The 22,578-nt window shown below is 35.4% G+C and overlaps 1 protein-coding gene across 1 annotated transcript; it reads left to right on the top strand.

Moving 5' to 3' along the window:
* Window positions 1–383: 383 nt before the first annotated feature.
* On the top strand, window positions 384–19,194 carry LOC111058462 (pollen-specific leucine-rich repeat extensin-like protein 1). Its single transcript, XM_039429612.1, has 7 exons — window positions 384–421; window positions 2,166–2,267; window positions 3,389–3,559; window positions 6,170–6,266; window positions 11,386–11,509; window positions 13,575–13,910; window positions 19,072–19,194. The coding sequence occupies exons 1-7, from the start codon at window positions 384–386 to the stop codon at window positions 19,131–19,133; spliced, it is 930 nt and encodes a 309-aa protein (XP_039285546.1). The 3' UTR covers window positions 19,134–19,194.
* The last annotated feature ends 3,384 nt before the right edge of the window (window positions 19,195–22,578 follow it).

The raw sequence follows: 22,578 nt of genomic DNA, 5'->3' as shown, positions 1-22,578 counted from the left end.
TGTCGTGTGCTGTTTGGACAACTATTCCCTCTTTTTATCACCCCCTCTTTCCCCCTGAAGTTTCGGCTGCTCATATTCACAGCCATCATCAGGGCATACATGACCTATGCCGCCCCTGTCTGGTTCCCATACCTATCGAAGACCAATAGAAAACGACTATTTGGCCTTCAAAACAAACTCATAAGAACCATTTGCAACTTTCACTACACAGTGAACAATAGGCTACTCTATGAATATGTCTCCACTCCCCAACTGATTGACTTCATTCAGCTCACATCAAGAAAACTTCATGACACAGCATCAATGTCGTGGCGTACATCAGTAAGGCAGATGTACGAGATACCATGACCAGTTCAAACCAAAAAGCCACTCCCTTTTCAACAATGGTGGCCAGACTGATGGTCAGCAACTTGACTTTAAGGTCACCATTGTAAACAGCTCGTATTCCCCTGAGGTGAACACATCTCCATCACACTTCTCCCAAAAAAGTGAATTTGGGAAAAAAATGAAATGTATAAATTTATAAATAAATTGTCAAATGAACAAATATATACTTAATGAAAAATAGATAAATATTCAAAGATACAAATATATTACAAATATTCAATATTATAACTGACTATTCAATCATTCGGTGATGCATTTTACAACTATTCCATATTACAAAACATATTATATTATATATATGTATATATATATATATATATATATATATATATATATATTATAGCCAAATTCACTTAAGGTCTATTATCTAGGAGCAACCCCAAATTTTCAGTTCTGTTAATGCTATGAGCAGTCATAAGGCAAACCAGCCTAAGGCACTGCCAATTAGGGTGATTCACTCACCCTGTTCCACCCACAGTCAGTCAATCTAAGCATAAATAATAAATACAGAATAAAACTCATCTAAAACTTATCCAATAAGTTATAAAAAGAATAGGCCTACAATTGAGCATAGAAACAGGTTAAGGGAAAACATTGTGGGAAGAAAATTGATGAAAGCAGAGAAGAAAAGAAAAAGTTTTAACAACAACAGTTATTCAAGTATAAAATTTAAGGGATTTAAACTGTAGGTTTGATCAACTCTATAAAATTAATAAGAATCACGGACATCATATTAATTGAATCAATTCAGAAACTGAATTCAAATTTAATTATGAATAGCCTCAATAATGCGCCTTCTAACCTCACTAACAGGGCCATGCACATCAACAACTTCACAAACGCTATTGAATAGCCTCAAAACTCTATTAAGTGGAGAGCAGAAGTTATGAAGGGTCCTTGATCTTGGTACATGAAAGGTCCTAACTCTTCTGACATTGAAACCAATCCTAGAGAGGAGAGCGGGTGAATTAATGTAATTTTTCAAAAGTGACACCACAAACATCAATGAAAACCTGTCACGTCTAGCCCTCAAAGAGTCCATATTGAAAAGGGATCTCAAACGTCCAGAAGGAAAACCCAAGGGACAGGCTCTTCTAAATTGCATATAGAATAGGAAGCGAAGGAGCTTATTCTGTACTTGCTCGACTCTTAATGTATCCTGATGAGTAGAGGGACTCCAGACAATAGATCCGTACTCTAGGACACTTCTGACTAGCGACTGATACAGAGTTACAACAGTCTCAACATTATTGAAGCCGGTAGAGTTTCTCAGAACAAAGCCCAATAGCTTGTTCGCTCTGCCAATGATGTGATCAACATGATGTGCTGAAAAGGACAATGTACAACTGAATACAATACCAAGATCCTTACACATTGTTACCCTCTCCATTTACTGCTCTAGGTGCGAAATATACTATTACATATAAGCAGAGTTTTTATTCATTATTATTAAACGAAAATCCCAATTAAATGCTGTAAATCACCCCGAAGACTTCTGCTACTGCAAATATTGACAACAGGGTAAACAGCTAGATGGAAATTCGATATGAGCACTACTGTACAAAAATTATTTGTCATTTCCGGGCGCTCAACGAATTTCCATCTAGTTGTTTACCCTGTTGTCAATATTTGCAGTAGCAGAAGTCTTCGGGGCTATTTACAGCATTTAATTGGGATTTTCGTTTAATAATAATTACTCATTTTACTAGTTTCAAGCAATTTATTAATTATTTTTTGGGGTTATAAGAGTTTTTATTAATTAGTCGTATCTTTTGCAGAGAGCTTGGTCTGAAAGAATCGATGTGGCTTCAAAAACAGAGCGATGATAATACGATTTATGAACAGATGAAGTCTCTACGAGAAGAAAATGAACGGTACAAGTAAGTATCGTTTTCACGTAAATAATTGGTATTATTGTTTCATATTTTATCTCAAGAACATAATATGTTCATAATATGTGAGGGTTTAGTGTCAAAGAGACGTATCTACAAAAATTCGTGTTTTTACCTAAAAGCACCACTGGATTCAGAGAGAAGCCTTTTATTTACTGTCAAAAGACCGTATCTCCAGGCTTCATGGATAAAAAGATAGCAAACCGTATTTCCAATATTTTTCACAAAACGTTAATTTGAAAGAAACTTACCTCGAGTTACAGTTTTTTGACAACAACAAGAACACAATCTTGTTAGAATCAGACAGCCGTATGTCAAGATACGTTCCTCTGACACTCATTCCAGGTTATAGAATTGAGTCACACTCTTGACAAGAATTTATTTATTTTTTTTTTTTATTTATTAGATAGAGCGAACAATACAATAGTCGGAAAAGAAAAAAACAGGCTATTGCCCAAAACTTCTACAATTTCCTGATTTTGTCACAAATCGTCCAAATATTATGTAGGTTATGTTCACTTCAATTTCAACACCAAATCTTCAATCTGAAACTATGAATCAGAATAAAACAAAGAATTTCAAATTTAGATAGATTGATAATGAAACTTCCGTTAAAACAAAAACCAAACTTCAAATATTCACAAAATATAGAATAAAATCACTTAAATTTTGAGCTCGAAAATATCACTTTCTCCATAGCTACAACAGCTGACATTTTTCATAAATAACAGCTGACAATATTCTTATAGTTGTCATAATATTGAAGAAAATATTGATGTATATTATCAAATGAAAGCATAAACAGGGTGATTTTGCAAGTTGACAAGGTTTTATTCATGTTACCTTACCATTTTGTATGTGTTTGGCTATTTATTTCTAATAAAGGAAATTTTGTTTTGTAAATATAGTAAAATATCAAATTTCTTTTGTATTTAAAAACCATTCATTTTTAGTACGACTGAATTTACGTTTCATAAATTACATTAAATATTGGTTAACACGATTAAAAATCAACCTGTCTAATTTATACACAAATGTATTATTTGATTCATCTTCAACATTGAAACTTTTACCAATTATTGAATTTGTTAATCAACTATTTCCATCAGAACAAATCAGTTGCAACAGCATGCAAGTCAGGGGCAACTCATTAGTCAGCACCATCATCATCAAAATCATCACAATCAGCAAGCTTCACCGAACGGCGTACTGTGTGTGACAAAGAAGAAGAAAAAGAAAGTGAAGGGTAACCCCCCTGGATCGTTGCAGCCGGCTCCTGGGTACACATCAATTTTGAAAAGCCCTTTCCCCCCTCCTAGATAATTATCCTCGTATTTTTGTTGAGTGTCTACTATTTTGAAAATTAAAGGTGCATTTTCGTTTGTGCGTAAACTTCCGCAGTCGACGACGACGACAAGCATAGTTGACATTCATATTGTCCAAATTTCAAGTGTGCTAAAACAGCTGATTAGATAACTTTTCATTATTTGTGGTTATTATTCAAGAATTAAACATTTCTAATAATATCGACATATTGCCATTTAAAAGTTGTAACATATTTAAATCTGGGTAGATGAAAAGCCCTAACAGAAATAGTAATAGGTCTAAAAATAAAGTAATTGGCTAATATCGCCAAGCAGATAATAAACAAGATTAGATAGCATCAGCTTGTTCTGGCTAAATGGTACAAGAACTTAAAAAGGATTTGAAGGAAGTTTACTACTCATAAATAGATTATTTATAAAATATTTGAAGATTGAGGTTAGGTAGATGTATTCACAGATCGGTGACCTAGAGATCGATCAAACCGAAGAACGTAGAATCTGACCAAAACCCTTGGCAGAGCTTTATTGCAATCGGATGGTGTGCAATGTGAAAAAACACCCGTCCACGTGGCTAATTATTAGGTAGCATGGAATTAATATTAATGTATAGAATATTAACTAGCATGCAAAGAGCATAAATAAAAAACCAAATAAAAATAATTTAATGTATTCAGGAAATAAGAGTTACCAGGCGCATGAATACCGAATAAAATTTGCATGCACCAATAGTAAAACGGCAGTTAATAGGCGGCAACTGTAGGCCAATTCAAAAATATTTATATATATTTATATAAATGTACTAGATTTTGTGTAAAAATTTGTGTAATCTATGTTATCAATATGGCTCGAATGCAAAGAAATTATTAATCATATAATCTAAGCAATATTTTGGCATTTTTGTAAGATCTATTTGAATTTAATGGCGGAGGATTGGGATATTTAAATTTTGTGTTGTCAATATTATTCAGAATCAGTCCTTTACTTGAATTATACATCATTGGAATCAACTGTAGATTTCGAAGTCTAAAAAAAATATTTTAACAAAATTATTTCTATCAGGATTCAAGTTAACTTGTTGAAGAAGACTTCAACATCATTCGTTTCTAATAACCAGACTTTCAATTTAACCTTGAAGCTTACCATATTATTCAGCTGTTTCAATTCTAAAGGTGCGTACAGATATACGCGAACATGGGCAATTCACTTTTCATCAGCTGATGCCAAGCTTTTTATATCTGTGTCTTACGGTTTCTGTAAAAATACAGATATAGTCAGCTGATTAAAAGTGAATTGTTAATGTTCGCGGCGCGTATATCTGTACGCACCTTAAGGGTAACATGTTATACACTCTTGGTGAGATACATAGGTAGTGTCATAGTAAAAGAGAACCCTGTTTTACTTAAATTTATACGGCTTTCGATATTTCTGATCATAATTTATTTCATGTAACTGCTTTTGTAGCTCACTCCATAAATCTTTCAGCTTGGAAAAATTATCTTATATGTTTTAGTAGATGTGTTCCTTTGTTTTAGTAATTGATATTTATAGCATTTTCTTTTTTCGAGCACTTTTTTAGATTACAGTTGTAATATTGTATATTAAAAAATGTTGAAACTTAATATTTTTCAGCGGATTATCAACATAAACTATGAGAGAATAATGTGGTTCTCAATAAATAAAAGCAATGATTGATGTGGTTCCAGAGGAAACATTCTATTTATAAGAAATAGCATAGGCTATAGGTGTAGCCTACCTACTTTGAATCAAATTTGATAGAAATGAAAATTAGTAACATGAAAAGGATACCTCTCTCAACTAAGCAACTTTTTGAATAATTCTATACCTTTAATAACGTTTCGCTTGGATAATTGACCGAAGCGAAGCTGAGTTCTTAGTTTCAACTCGATCGGCTTTTGTCTGTTTGGTTGTTTGTTTGTACCGCAGTTACAGTCGCAGTTATTGTCCGATTTGGATAAGATTTGGTATACAAGTACTTTGAAACAAGGCGCGTCGATGTATATATAAGGTTATTTGAAATTTTCCATTTCAAAGATAATACAAAAGGAAAAGGAGTCTCCTTCAAACGCCAATATTACCGTAAAAATCAGACTATAGAATTATTCATTATAAATCAGATGTCGAGTGGATTATAAATTGCATGCAATCAATATCTCAATGTAACTTAGTAGAAACTCAGCTGTTGTGTGGACTATTAGTTGCATGCAATGACGCATGCAATTAATAACTGAAAGTAACATGGTATTCCCTCTCGACCTTTCTCTGCTTTCAATTCGGACTGACCTGTTCCCAGTATGTCTTGAAGGAGATTAGCTTTTGATGTTAGCATTTTTGATACATCAACCCCAACAGCCAATAGCCGTTTACACACTGATTTCTCGCCGACACGACAGGACAAGACAGAATTTACTCTGATGGACAGAATGGACTGTGGTTTATAACTGCGTGAGGTCTACTGTTTACAGAACAACTAGTTATTGTGTTGAAAAATGAACTGCACTAATGTTCAGCTTGTTGCAGTGCTAAAGTTGTATTTTGATGTTTCAGGTCGCAACTTGAATCCCTACAAAAAGAAATACGTGAATCAGAGACAGATTACAAATCACAGATCGCCAAAGCTGAGCAGAAATCGTATGAAAACTGGGTAAGTGATGGCTTATCAATGTATTACCATAGAGAAACAATAGCGTAAGTAGATATCCCATGGTATAGGGCGTTTATGTCGCAACTCTTACTGTTATCTCAAGCCCATAGTTCATGTAATTCTTTCCAGTGAAGCTGTGTGACACTGGTAGTCTCTCATATTGTGCCGTTCATACACTCTCACCCCAACAAAACAGTAAAATTCGACAATAATCAACAGTAATCGACTTGATATAACAGTAAAAGTTGCGACATAAACGCCCTATACCATGGGATATCTACTTACGCTATTGTTTCTCTATGGTATTACATAACAGATTCCTTTGCTTGTTTTTTCTATTAATATCGGGGCATCGAGCTTCTCTCTGTAGTACAAAAGCATAGACGCATAAAAACATAGTTTATATTTATTTATTTATTGATACACATAACACTATCCTTTAAAATGATTGGGGAAGGACCAACAGGCACATCCCAAAACTGTTTCTTCCCCGAATTTTGATTTATACACTATAAATAGTCCAAAAAGTAGGTTATGTTCCATACACATTTGAATTCAAGTCCAATTATCAGTCAAAATATTTGAAAACAAAATTTCGAATTTTGATTGTTCACAAACCAATAGTCTATTCCAGTGGTTCTCCGTACGTATACGTACGTATATACTGTCTAGTTCACACCTACTGACTGCTGGTTATTAATTAATTAAAGAAATTTACAAAGAAATAAAACAATAATAAAAAAAACCCCTGGCGCCACGTTAATTAGAAGGAACGACCCTTGAAAACAAAATTTAAATTTACCTCGACTAGCCCTCTGGCAGAACATGAAAACTAAACAATTATAAACATTAAAAAAAAATGAAGAAAACCTGCAATCAATAAGTGTGATCTACACATTACTTTCCCAACTAAGTCCAGAAGGGAGGGGATATAACGTGGATGTTAGAATGAAAACGAAGTGTTTCAAATACCGCCGTTATATTGAAATAATTAAATTTGATCAAATTATTACAAGCACACAAATTATATCGATTCATATGTATCGTACATGAACATGAAACAAATAAACAAGAGTTGACCAACGTAAGTAAATAATAATAATTGATTTAAATTTAATAATAATTTAACAGAATATTTTACATAATTTAAGTTTATGTTTTACCCTTTATGTTTTACATTGATTGATAAAGAATTGTTCATTTTATTTTAGAATCAAACGCATCTGTTGATGTAGGGCAAGTCCCTTATGACATGTTTTACTCTTAAGAAACATTGACTAAAATAAATGAATAAAGTCAAATGCATTAGGAAATTACTATACTGGTGAATTTACAACCACTGTAAATAAATTAAAAAACAACAATAGACAAATAAATTATTTCAATTCTGGTGGCAGACAAACAACAACAAATAATAGATTATAATGACATCTTAAAACTAACCTTTTTTTCCCCGACGACACTATTTACGAAGCACAAAGCATTATTACGACGAGACACAATTTAATTATTTTAGCACGAATTTGCTGGTGGTTCACTTGATGATGAAGAATGGTGGTGGGTTGTATTGAGGTGGAGGCGGCTGCGTTTCAGCCCATCGGGCTGCGGGTTTGGAAACGTCTACTCCTTAGATGACATGCTCTTTGCCTTGCTCGTCTAAGACTGTCCAAATTCGTTACTCCTCGTGGTTGTCACCTTCCCCTGGCCCATTGTCTCATCCCTCAACTGCTCCGGGAGGTGCTGCCCCTAGTGGCTGGAATGTGGTACATGTGTTTTGTTGCTGGTGTTTGGCCTTCGTGCCAGCTCGCACCCTCAGCATGACTAATTGCTGGCATTGTCGCCTGTCCTTGGGTTTTTGTTCCAACCTCTACACTCCCTTGCCATAGCAATGACAAAACTTGCAGATTTTGGGTAGAAGTTGGAACTTGAAACTGAAGAAAACGTTGGCTCCAGAAACAGTTGTCACAATACCTACATATTTTACACTCAATATTTATTTAGTTGAGTTTTGCACATTCTATACATAACCCAATGTTGCAATAGTTTCAATCATAATAAAACAAAAAATTCTATTGGTGACGCCCTTTAGCGTATTTAGATTAAGTCTAGTTTTAAATTAGTTTTAAGTCGCGGTAGTTGTAGTGGCGAGGCCGGCAGCTGCTGCGCCCTAGCGGATAAGTTAGTATTTAGATTATTCTATCGCATAATCGTTAGTTGAAGTCGTCAGCTCGGATCGGACGGTGAAAAAACAGGATCGTTGTTGTTTTTTCGATTGTTGCCGTTGAAATTCAATTTTACACGTTCGTCGTTGTGTTAAAATTATTATCGATATATTAACTGTCCCAAGTTGGGGAAAAGTACAGTTTTTCTTTGTTATTTGTGAATATATAAATTGAAATATTCAACTAGTGCGATCGGACTTTGAATTGTACAGCAGTGTAAAGTAATAGTCAATATAGTAAAGTTATCTTCCAAGAAATTTTCGGACTGATCAGTAATTAAATTGATGCCAGAATTAACATACATCGGATAGGGGTAGCAGATGTACAAGAGAGGCCAACACCTTTTCCCGACTCCGTCTTGTCCTGCCACAAACCTAATTCCAATTCCTGGAGTAAGTTGGTATTTAGTATTTGAAGAAAACTACTTGCTGGTGAGTAACCAAATAAGTCACTTCTGGTATAAATTTAATGCTGAAAATATTACTTACTACATTCAATCTATTAATTATTGCTCTCTTTATTCTAGCATATTATCATTCAATATTTTGCTCTTTAAATTTATCGACAGTCCTCTGCTCTCGCTTGTAATTTGGGCTATCCACTATACAAACAATAAATTATAATTTATCCAGGTATTACAGCTACTATAGTACATAGTTGTTGGATGAGCTTGTTTTTTCGCACGGAGTTTGTTGAAACAAGGTGTCAGTCAGCTCCGATAACGCTACTCTAAGCTCCTGGGTCACATCCAGTCTTGGTCTATATTCACTTCTCATGGCAGCTAGAGCAGAAAACCCAGTTTCACACGGATAAATTGTAGCAAATGTAATCTATATCTTCAATGACTTTTTACTCAAAATTGGGTGTTCCTTTAGCACACCAATCCAGAAGGATGGAAGAAAAAAGTTCTTTAAACTTCATTTTAAAAGTCACCTTGGAGATCAATGAGGTTTTCTTTTTCTATCATGTTGAGGGAGCACTTATTGATTGAGAATTTGAGTTTTACAATACGGTTGATATGAATATTTTATGAGTAAAAACTACTCACAGTAATTTTAAAAATAAAAAGATTGCTTATCGTAATTATTTTTGAAGTAAATTAAAAAAAAATTCCAACCAAGCTTTGCGCCCCCCCCCTGAGCAATCATCGCGCCCCACACTTTGGGGGTGACCAGAACCACTGGTCTATTCTATTCTATTCTCGCCCAGTCATATTCATATCCATACTAGTAGTTCTGTGAACAGTAGACCTCACGCAGTTTTCTCATCCACAAGTATCTGGTGTCACCTGTTCACCGGCTTCAGACATCTGTGTAATGCATGCAATGAATAATCAACTTGTCAGCTGATTTATTATGAATAAATCTATAGTCTGATTAATCACTATCTCCGTAAACAAAGCCGTAGTGCATTCGTGTGACGTCAGCACAGGTAGGCAGGGCTCCTACACCAATAAAAATTCGTTGATTTCAGCTGATCTATATCAGCTAGAGTTTTTATTAGTTTTTCTACCTGTGCTGACATCAAGCAAAGAAGAGCACAGCTGATTGGCCACATCATCAGACATGACACTCTACTGACAAGGATAATGGAGGGAATGGTTGAGGGAGGGAATATGAGAGGAAGACCTAGGCTGGAGTATATGAAACAATTGCTACGGGATATGAGATGTGGATCATACTACGAGCTGAAGCGGAAAGCGGACGACAGAAAAGCATGGAGAGCTGCTGCCAACCAGCCCTACGGCTGTTAACCCAAGAGAGAGAGAGAGAGAGAGAGAGAGAGAGAGAGCTGACATCACACGAATGCACTATGGCTTTGTTTAGGAGGTAGTGGATTAATCTACCAGTGATATCGGAGTATGGAGGAAATTCCTTTTCCTTTCATATTGTCCTTAAAATAATACAATTTCAAAAAAATCATGTGTATACATCGACGCGCAGTTAAGAAAGGAATATTCCTGCCAAATCTCATAGAATTCTATAAACACGTTTGGCTGTAAATGCGTTAAATACATACAGACAGACAAAAGAAAATTTGAATTAAAAACAAGACCTCACTGCGTTTGGTCGATTATTTTTTGTAAATTTATTGATGAATAATGGTAATAAATAATATATGGTAATATAAGATAATGTGGTAATAAAATTAAGTTGTGTACAGATACAGAAAAGTTATTTATTGCACAAAATTCTACAATTCTTAAACTACTTTTCCACATAACTACCGAAATTTTGCAGACATTTGTCATAGCGTGGCACAAGTTTTTGTATGCCTTCTTCATAGAAATTTGCCGCCTGTGTCAGAAGTTGGGAACCAGTTGGGAACAGTTTCTTTCAGCTTGTCGAAATTTCAGTTTTCCGGTAACAATTTCATGCATTTGTGATCGTGAAATTTGGGGAAATTCCATAGCGAGAGCACTAATTGTAAACCTTCGGTTTTCATGGATCTTGTCATCAATCGCGTGAACCAGTTCTTCTGTAACCAAAGATGGACGCCCACTTCGTTCTTCATCAAGCACATCACTACGTCCGTCATTGAACTGACGGACCCATCTTCTCACCATTGAATCACTCATCCCACTTTGTCCATAAACATCGCAAATTTGCAGATAAATTTCACTTGGGTTCACTTTCCTTGCATTCAGAAAATGAATCACAGACCTGATTTCACAAGCGGCGGGATTTTTAATCAACACTGACATTGTAAACAAGCACAACTAAACGTACGTGGCTGACAGCGATCTCCAAATGGCGCACGTTTCTTCTCCTTGATACAGAGCGTCTACCGCACATGTGCGGAACTGCGATCGCAGCGCTGTAGCTGATATAAATTGAAACGGAACTTACTTTCTGGACGTGCTATCGTATTTAATGGATTTATTGTTTATGTTTCAGTTAACTTCGCGCCAGTTCGAGAGAAAACTGAAAGAATCTCAAGGTGAAGCAACTCAGCTGAGGAATATGCTGACTATGATTGAGAAGAACTCCACCAATCATAGTACGGACGATCTAAAGCAGAGTCAGTACCATTTTTTGCAAAAATTATTCATTTAAAACTAGGATAAGCAATTAGTTGTAAGGTTGTCTTAGAAAGGAGTTCTGTTACCCCTTTATCATTTATAAATTAAACAAATACTTTATTAATAATGTGTTGGATAGTCTTACAATTTTAGATAAAATAGAGGATGGTCCACCTTTTTACTTTCCTTGCCCTATTACCATAGGTAAGGAAAGTATTGCTTTCCGAAAAAAAATTAAGGTACCTCAATTTGTAAATTTCTATACGTTTCAAGGTACCCTGAGTCCAAAAAAGTGGTTTTTGGGTATTGGTCTGTATGTGTGTGTGTGTGTGTGGTGTGTGTGTGTGTGTGTGTGTGTGTGTGTGTGTGTGTGTGTGTGTGTATGAGTGTATGTGCGTCTGTGTACACGATATCTCATCTCCCGATTAACGGAATGACTTGAAATTTGGAACTTAAGGTCCTTACACCATAAGGATCCGACACGAACAATTTCGATCCAATGCGATTCAAGATGGCGGCTAAAATGGCGAAAATGTTGTCAAAAACAGGGTTTTTCGCGATTTTCTCAAAAACGGCTCCAACGATTTTGATCAAATTCATACCTAAAATAGTCATCGATAAGCTCTATCAACTGCCACAAGTCCCATATCTGTAAAAATTTCAGGAGCTCCGCCCCATCAATGCAGATAGATTCCCAATTATCAGGCTTCAGATACAATTGAAACAAAAAAAAATCAAGTGGAGTAGATTGAGCATGAAAATCTCTACAATAAATGTTCAATAACATTTTCACCTAAAATTGAAAATAAGCTTTAAATTTGAGAAAATGTGATTATTCAATTGCAAATTATTGTTGATTCTATTAAATCATTCACTATGAAGAGATAGCAGACCTCATGTGTGTCTCCAGCGTTATTGCCCTGTCACCAGCTGACTCAAATCTTTGAATAGTAGACTTGAGATGCGCGGGAACACTAGCGTCAGGTGATCAATTTTCATAACGGCAAGGAAAGTTGTGTGAGTGCGCCACACCAGCTTTTTTTAATCGCATTTAAAAATGGCTCTTGCAGAGTCAGTGCCGGTGTAATTTTAATCGTGATTAATTCCACGAAAACCAATAAGAGAAGCTGTCTTATCAAAAAGGCCTTCTCTTATTGGTGCTCGTGAAATTAATCAGGATTAAAATTCAACCGGCTTTTGTGCAACCGGGCCTCATAATAGAATAAAGTTTATTCTTTCAAGTATTCATAATATAAACCTACAATTTAGAAACGTGAGCTATTGATTAAATGAAGATTTAAACAAATAATATTGCCAATTCTTTATTCTATGCACTATTATAGAAATACTGATTTTAGTTCTGATTGAAACTAATAGTGCCGGTTGCATAAATCCGGTTAAATTTTAATCGTGATTAATTCCACGAGAACCGATAGGAGAAGCCGTCTTTTAAAAACGCTTTCTCTGATTGGTGCTCGTGAAGTTAATCAGGATTAAAATTTAACCGGCTTTTGTGCAACCGGGCCTCATAATAGAATAAAGTTTATTCTTTCAAGTATTCATAATATAGGCCTACAATTTGGAAATGTAAGCTATTTATTAAATGAAGATCTAAACAAATACTGTTGCCAATTCTTTATTCTATGCACTATAATAGAAATACTGATTTTAGTTCTAATTGAAACTAGTTGAGACTATACTCTGTACAAAATTACTTCTTACTTGGGATGGACATGCGCAGCAGAGAGAGCATACAGCGGGAGGGATACAGAGGTGCGATGTTGCCGTTTTGAAGCGGCCAGCGATCTCCAACATCTAGTGACTGTTTATGTGCTCATGCAACACATGCGAAGTTTCCTGTCTGAAAGCAGTCAGACGACTGACAAATTGGCAACTGCAATTCTACCTATGACTCACTATAATTGGCTGATCTCTCCTTCCATTTCACTGCGCCGCAGATTCCTCCAAGTCAGAAGTGATTTTGGACGTACTATAATAGTGTTGCAATAAAATAAAGGGTACTTTTGATCATTTTTTATTGTGTTTGATGATTTTATGTGACAGGTATAAGCGAAGTGAGCAACGGCGACCCGTCCAGCCCACCGCCTCGCTTCCTGCCCCCACCCCCCACCTCGCCGCCTTTCATGATGTTCCAGCCGCCCCCACCGCTCTACCCCTCACCCGATACCGCTCCCAGCGCGCGGCCGCCCACCCTCGGCCGCATCTCGTCGCCGCCCCTCGACCACCACCACCCCCGCTTCTCGCCGCCGCCCCCGCACCCGCCCTACCTGTTCGATCCGCCCCCTTTCCCCCACCCGCAGCACTCGCCTTCCCCGCCTCCGCCACTGCCTCACAGGCCTCTGCCCAAGCCGCCCCACATGAGTCCCAACGACCGCAAAGGTACACCACATTACATCATACTATAGTGAAGTCCACGTTATAATGGCAGTGGAGAAAGATAGCAGAACAACGTTGTCGATCCTCTGTCTTGTCAATGCCTTCTATGGACGGTAGCTGATTCAGGATTATTGATGTAATAGGTACACTTTTTTATCTAAATTCGATAATCATTTTCAATATAATTGTTAAGATCATTGAAAGAGTGAGAAAAAGTGGCAACTGAAATTTTTAAGTGGTCTAATAAGCGAGTTATGGCTTGTTGAAGATATTAATTCCGTTTTCTTTCCAGATCATAAACGGTTTCGAATTTTCCATTTAAGTTTTTTTCTTTATACATTCAGTATATTATTGGCTCTATTCTAATATGCGTTTTTTCGCGATTTACGCTAGAATAAACAAGTAATCGAATTTTCAAAAATATCACTTTTTTATGAACTATATGGGGTATATATGAGATATATAAAATACTCCTATTACAAAAAGAATAATTCTAAATCTTGATAGAGAGCAATTATGCAAGCCATTCTTCAGTAAGTTAAAGTTCATGACTGTGTACAGCCTGTACATTTATAGGACAATATTATAATTATATAAAAACTAACGAATCTAGATTCCCACGGCAAGTAGATATACATAATTACAACACAAGAAATAAAAATAATTTTACAATAAAGAAACAAATAAGGAAAAATATAAACAAAGTCCAACGTACATGGAATAAAATTTATTAAAAAATAGATCTAAACAAATAATATTGCCAATTCTTTATTCCATGCACTATAATAGAAATACTGATTTTAGTTCTAATTGAAACTAGTTGAGACTATACTCTGGACAAAATTACTTCTTACTTGGGATGGACATGCGCAGCAGAGAAATCATACAGCGGGAGGGATAAAGAGGTGCGATGTTGCCGTTTTGAAGCGGCCAGCGATCTCCAACATCTAGTGACTGTTTATGTGCTCATGCTACAGATGCGAAGTTTCCTGTCTGAAAGCAGTCAGACGACTGACAAATTGGCAACTGCGCTTCTACCTATGACTCACTATAATTGGCTGATCTCTCCTTCCATTTCACTGCGCCGCAGATTCCTCCAAGTCAGAAGTAATTTTTTACGTACTATAATAGTGTTGCAATAAAATAAAGGGTACTTTTGATCATTTTCATTGTGTTTGATGATTTTATGTGACAGGTATAAGCGAAGTGAGCAACGGCGACCCGTCCAGCCCACCGCCTCGCTTCCTGCCCCCACCCCCCACCTCGCCGCCTTTCATGATGTTCCAGCCGCCCCCACCGCTCTACCCCTCACCCGATGCCGCCCCCAGCGCGCGGCCGCCCACCCTCGGCCGCATCTCGTCGCCGCCCCTCGACCACCACCACCCCCGCTTCTCGCCGCCGCCCCCGCACCCGCCCTACCTGTTCGACCCGCCCCCTTTTCCCCACCCGCAGCACTCGCCTTCCCCGCCTCCGCCGCTGCCTCACAGGCCTCTGCCCAAGCCGCCCCACATGAGTCCCAACGACCGCAAAGGTACACCACATTACATCATACTATAGTGAGGTCCACGTTATAATGGCAGTGGAGAAAGATAGGAGACAACGTTGCCGATCCTCTATAGACGGTAGCTGTTACAGGTTTATTAACTGTTCATTCTCGTTTTGAAAATGAACAATTATATTTTATTAAGCAAGACATTTTATTTTTCAATAATTTCATGATGAATTTTCATAATTGAGAGGAAATATTTTGTTAGTTAATTATTAATTCTACATTGTTGAAAGACGAGCTTACCTTGTATTTTTGTGTTTAATTGACTGATTTTGGTAAAGTCAAATCTACATTTATTCTCAACTCATGACAACATTCATTCTTATAACACAAGGAATAAATCGAATCTGAGGAATGAGTACTGCTCTTACAAATCCAGCCATATGAGTTTTAAAGCCTTTCCAATAAAGTTTTATAACAATTTACCACCAAATGTTCGAGGTTTGACGCTCAGGGAATTTAAACTAAGAATTGAGATTTTTTTATAAAAAATTGTTTTCATAGTGTTTTTATTTATTTATTTATTAGAACAGTCACAAACACGATATTTGGAAAGAGAAAAACAGGCAATGCCCAAAACTTCTTCAATTCCTTGATTTTGGCACATAAATAGTCCAAAGTGAGGTTAAGTTTAAAATTTCTGTTTTCACCAAAGATTAACTGACTCTCAGAGAATACGTATTCGAGATATGACTGATGAATTTTGAATTTCGAAGGGTTGATAAGAGCGGGAAATAACAATAAACAATCCGAAAGTTTCAATAATATTGAAATAAACTTGAAAATTTTGAGCAGAAAATTTAAACTACTATCACTGCAACTATCAGCAATATCTATGTAGATGAATATTTCAATGTTAACATTGATTTTTAGGTAATTGCTATTGTTGTATGATCTCAAATTTAGTTGGTAATAATGACGTGGCCGATACAAATTGTAAAGTGTTTGTCTGTGGCAATAAAATGATTTGATTTGATCTGGCAACAAAGCAAAGCGAGAAAGAGATAGCGCTATCCGCTTTGTTGAATGATAGACAAGGATAGCAATACTATTGCTAATCAAACACTACTAAGCGACAACTCTATAGTGAGGTCCACGTTATAATGGCAGTGTTTGATTAGCAATGGTATTGCTATCCTTGTCTTTCATTCAACAAAGCGGATAGCGCTATCTCTTTCTCACTTTTCTCTGTTGCCAGATCGTCTTTTAACAATGTAGAATTAATAATTAACTAACAAGATATTTTATCGTAATCATGAAAATTCTTTATTAAATTATTGAAAAATATAATTTATTGCTTAATAAAATATAATTGATTATTTCAAACGAGAATGAACCGTTAATATTACATCAATAAACCTGTATCAGCTACCGTCTATAGAAGGCACAAGACAGAGGTTCGGCAACGCTGTTCTCCTATCTTTCTCCACTGCCATTATAACATGGACCTCTCTATATGCAATTGTATTTTTTTTTTCATTTTACAAATGTTTATCATATTTATATGCATGCTGTATATGTCGTATTACAATCAATAATTTTGTATTTTGTCTTGTTTTGCATGCTTGCACGTTTAGAAAACAATTTTAATAAGGTTCGACAGTTCTGGAGCACTCTACAAACGTCCAATGGATAAAGGTGGCCTATGTATTATTTTTCAAATTTTGTATTAGAATATTTTCGAGTAATTCCATATTCAACCATCGCAATGTATGCAGTAATAATCTGTCATTCTATTTTTTGTATTGTTATTCAGAAGATATTGATAAATCACTTTTTGCTATTAAAAAGAACGACTAGCTGTCAGATTTTCTACAATAAATGAATTAATCATTCACTGTGAAACGAGATCTTTTGCAGGTCTGCCATCTTCCTGGTTGTGAACCAGGCGGACCTGCCGAAAGATCTCGTTGTCACTGTAAGTGAATAAATTCATTTATTGTAAAATATCTGACTGCTAGTCGTTCTTTTTAATAGCAGAAAGTGATTTAGTAATGAGCAGTTCGTGATGGAAAACAACATTGAGGATATTGATAGTTCAACTGTAATATCATAAAGTTATTATGAACATAACCTTGAGATTATTTTATTTGAAAAAAGAACATAAATAATTTTGGGCGATGCCTATTGGTACACCCCAAATTTGTATTGAATTACTGTCAATAAATGAATGAATTATTGTGAACATTATTACTGAGACAACTACATTCATATTGAAATTTGTCCATGCACATGGCACAATTTTTAATAAAAATGAAAAGCACACCGAACAAAAAAATTCTTTCAGTCAAATTCGTTAAATTTGTTTTACTTTGTTCAGGATTAATGCTGTTGAATGAGCACAATTTATTATTTAAATCGTTTATCATTCAATTTAACCATTATTAACTTTAAATATTTGTTTAGACTAGGTGTATGTACATTGCAGTTGAATATTTCGTTGATACATATTCTGTTCTAGCAAAAAAGTTACATCTTCATAAAGCCTTTGGTTTCAATCTATATGATCTCATTAAAATGCTAACAAAGGCGTTTAAAAGCATGTAGTACTCTGTTCAACTTTCCCTGGAATGAATTGTTTTCCATTGTAATATTACAGTACATGAAAATACGAGGGCTATTTTTTTTCAACTTCCGATCGTGCCGCTAGATGGCAATGCGAGCGGCATTGGCCAACAATGCGCGGCAGCTGACTAGTCACATCTCACACTATAACCTCACTCGTTTTCGGCCATCTGTCGTCATTACCAGTTCATCGTGTGAGTTGTGAAGTGTAATTCGTTTTTTGCAAGCTGAAGGGTTATCCACAGCAGAAATTCACCGTAGAATGAAACGGAAGGATACTGCGGTACATTACAACGTTTGCGGAGAGCTATTCAGAAAAAAAAGGAGAGGAATGCTCACATCGGGAGTGGTGCTCATTCATGACAACGCCCGTCCTCACAGTGCTGCTGTGACGAAGCGTCTTCTTAACGGGTTTAAAATGGGACGTTTTTGACCATCCGGCGTATAGCCCAGACTTAGCACCAAGCGACTATCACCTTTTCCCAAAACTGAAGAAAATGCTAGGAGGGCAGAGCTTCCGAACAGACGATGCGCTGCAAGATGCTGTGAAAAACCACCTCAAATCACTGGCAGCTAAATTCTATGAACAAGGTATTAAGAAGCTTGTACCCAGGTATGAAAAATGCCTCAATCTGAATGGTGACTATGTTAAGAAGTAACTAATAATGTAAATAACTTTTGATAATAAATTCATTCAATTACTCTCACTCATTTCTTTTTTATACCACATCGGAAGTTGAAAAAAAATAGCCCTCGTATTACATTATAATATGAAAATAAAATAAAAAAAATCTTTATAAGGCGGAGTTAGGAATATTATTATAATAGGATTATCACTAACTCAATATACATTAAACCAAATTGAATTGATACGCTTTCAATTTATGTTTTGAATGAACGACCTCCTTCTAAAATTAAAAAAATCGTTAGTTTTGAGTTGTATTTCAACTGAAAGAATTTGTGAATCTATCTCACATTGATACATGAAATCTCTCAATACAATATTTCCAATTATTGCTGACGTAGCTTTTCTGTGTGTGTTTTTTTCAGAATCGATGTCTCCTGGGTATTCTGAACACCACGACAGACCAAATCGAAGAAGTAAAAGATAGTAGTTATGATTATAATAGTTTTAAGTTGAATCCAGTACTGTAAAATATCGAATGAAAACTATTCTACATTGTACTTTTATTACCATAGTTACTAGTAGGGTTTTTCAATCACAAGATAGTTTAAAAGCCACTTATTGTGTGCTATGATATTACTCTAAAATAAATCTCGTTTTGACGTCGATGAAATTCAGTCCGGTATTGAAATACTATGGATGCCTTCTGGTGATAATAATCACTGTATCAGGTTTGTAAGAAATTAGGGTAGGAGTTGGGTGTTGTGGAACAGTGTTATATTTGGGCGATACACCAGTCCAGGTGTCTATAGTGAGGTCCACGTTATAATGGTATAGACGGTAGCTGTTAAGGTTATTAACTGTTCATTCTCGTTTTGAAAATGAACAATTATATTTTATTAAGCAAGACATTTTATTTTTCAATAATCCATGATGAATTTCATATTGAGAGGAAATATTTTGTTAGTTATCATTAATTCTACTTTGTTGAAAGACGAGCTTACCTTGTATTTTTGTGTTTAATTGACTGATTTTGGTAAAGTCAAATCTACATTTATTCTCAACTCATGACAACATTCATTCTTATTACACAAGGAATAAATCGAATCTGAGGAATGAGTACTGCTCTTACAAATTCAGCCATATGAGTTTTAAAGCCTTTCCAATAAAGTTTATAACAATTTACCACCAAATGTTCGAGGTTTGACGCTCAGGGAATTTAAACTAAGAATTGAGATTTTTTTTTAAAAAATTGTTTTCATAGTGTTTTTATTTATTTATTTATTAGAACAGTCACAAACACGATATTTGGAAAGAGAAACAGGCAATTGCCCAAAGCTTCTTCAATTCCTTGATTTTGGCACATAAATAGTCCAAAGTGAGGTTAAGTTTAAAATTTCTGTTTTCACCAAGATTAACTGACTCTCAGAGAATACGTATTCGAGATATGACTGATGAATTTTGAATTTCGAAGGGTTGATAAGAGCGGGAAATAACAATAAACAATCCGAAAGTTTCAATAATATTGAAATAAACTTGAAAATTTTGAGCAGAAAAATTTAAACTACTATCACTGCAACTATCAGCAATATCTATGTAGATGAATATTTCAATGTTAACATTGATTTTTAGGTAATTGCTATTGTTGTATGATCTCAAATTTAGTTGGTAATATTGACGTGGCCGATACAAATTGTAAAGTGTTTGTCTGTGGCAATAAAATGATTTGATTTGATCTGGCAACAGATCAGAGCGAGAAAGAGATAGCGCTATCCGCTTTGTTGAATGATAGACAAGGATAGCAATACTATTGCTAATCAAACACTGCCATTATAACGTGGACCTCACTATAAGCGACAACTCTATAGTGAGGTCCACGTTATAATGGCAGTGTTTGATTAGCAATGGTATTGCTAACCTTGTCTATCATTCAACAAAGCGGATAGCGCTATCTCTTTCTCGCTTTGCTCTGTTGCAAGATCGTCTTTCAACAATGTAGAATTAATTAATTAACAAAATATTTCATCTTAAGTTGCGTACAGATATACGCGCCGCGAACATGAGCAATTCACTTTTAATCAGCTGACTATATCTGTATTTTTACAGAAACGGTAAGATATAGATATAAAAAGCTTGGCATCAGCTGATTAAAAGTGAATTGCTCATGTTCGCGGCGCGTATATCTGTACGCACCCTTAGTTATGCAAATTCACTATGAAATTATTGAAAAATATAATTAATCTTGCTTAATAAAATATAATTGACTAGCTGGCCCGGCGAACTTCGTACCGCCAAATAGTTAATGCATCTCATGACAAACTTTAGCTGGATGCACACCTGAGAGGCGTGATGCGGCATTTTGCATCCAGGTGCTTCTTGCTCATTGGTTTTGAATAGCAGATCCTGTTATTCATATTATTCCAATTATCAATTTTGATGGATTTTATTTATATAGATAATTTTCCAACTGCAAAATAAATAATTTACTAAAAATCAATTAATTCTAAACACGGAAGACAGCACAATTATTCGAAACAAAGCAATGTCTTTAGCGCATGTCTTCAACCTGAGGCCGCACTGCTGGATGGTTACACACAGAACAGTCATTTTATTTTTTATCGGGGCGTTTAGAATAAAATACATGGGCGGTTATAGAGCAACACACACTCTTGTCTAATATCTACCGATGGCTGTTGGATGACGCAATGATTATAACAGCTGATTTTTATCTGTGTGTGGCCATCTCACAAATCTTCCCCCATAAGGATTACATGGATGACGCAATGATTATAACAGCTGATTTTTATCTGTGTGTGGCCAGCTCACAAATCTTCCCCATAAGGATTACATGTAAACTTTGAAGGACCGTAGGAAAGAGTCCTGAAGTCGGATTATAAATTTGATAGGCCATAAACCTGGTCCTGAACATAACGAACACAACTAAAAAATATCATCAAATTCGTTGCACACATAAAAAAGTTATTGAGTGTCAAAATTTGAGGCTCGATTTCTATTTATATAGATTATTTTAAACGAGAATGAACAGTTAATATTACATCGATAAACCTGTATCAGCTACCGTCTATAGAAGGCATTGGCAAGACAGAGGATCGGCAACGTTGTTCTCCTATCTTTCTCCACTGCCATTATAACGTGGACCTCACTATTAAACTTGCCTTAAACCGTAGTTGTTTAATTGATGTTTAACTCTGGTTTCATGGTAAGAAACCTGCGATTCAAGTCTGAATAATAATTAAATGACTGATTTCTGTAGGTTCTCGGTGATTTTTGCTGTGTAATTCAAATAAAAACTTGATAATAAGTCATTAAAAGGACTGGTGAGGATTTTACATATAAATTGAACAGTGCTTCTTTGTAAAAACTATAAATAAATCTTCCTCTTCTGGAATAGGAGCAAACATTAAATTCAAATGAAAATAATTAATAGTCTAATGAGAAACGTCGATTTTCAGAAATATTTATCGTTTTGTATTTTGAAAATGTATTTGATGGGTCCGATCATAAGGCAAAGCTCATTTTGGCCCTTGATAAGGAATTTGATCTCCATCTATAATGGAACACAGTGAAAAATAAACTAGGATGAGACTTACTTGGATAAAAAGTACTTCTTTCATAATTTATTTTGTAGTTCTAACTCTAAACTTTAGGTAAACTGTATTATTTGACGTACACCTAAAATCCAAAGACTTCTAATTATGCTCCTTTAAAACTAATCAGTAATCATATAATTATTCCAGGCTCTCAAAAACATAGAGGTCGTTTCAAGATGGGAAGAATACTACTTTTTAGGACAAATATTTCAAGATCTGATTATTCATTGTTGAAGTTATAAAACTGTGATTCATTGAAAGTCAGCGTTCAATTTTGTTGTTCTATTTTGTAAATATTTATGATACAATTTCTACAATTTT

The sequence above is a fragment of the Nilaparvata lugens genome, chromosome 5, assembly GCF_014356525.2.
Source record: "Nilaparvata lugens isolate BPH chromosome 5, ASM1435652v1, whole genome shotgun sequence".
Classification (NCBI taxonomy): domain Eukaryota; kingdom Metazoa; phylum Arthropoda; class Insecta; order Hemiptera; family Delphacidae; genus Nilaparvata; species Nilaparvata lugens.
This window is presented reverse-complemented; position numbering and strand designations above follow the sequence as displayed.

Coding starts and splice junctions, on each gene's coding strand:
- LOC111058462 (XM_039429612.1), top strand. CDS start 384: ATGGTGGCCAGACTGATGGTCAGCAACTTGACTTTAAG. Junction 422..2,165: donor GTCAGCAACTTGACTTTAAG/GTCACCATTGTA, acceptor TATCTTTTGCAG/AGAGCTTGGTCTGAAAGAAT. Junction 6,267..11,385: donor AGAAATCGTATGAAAACTGG/GTAAGTGATGGC, acceptor TTTATGTTTCAG/TTAACTTCGCGCCAGTTCGA.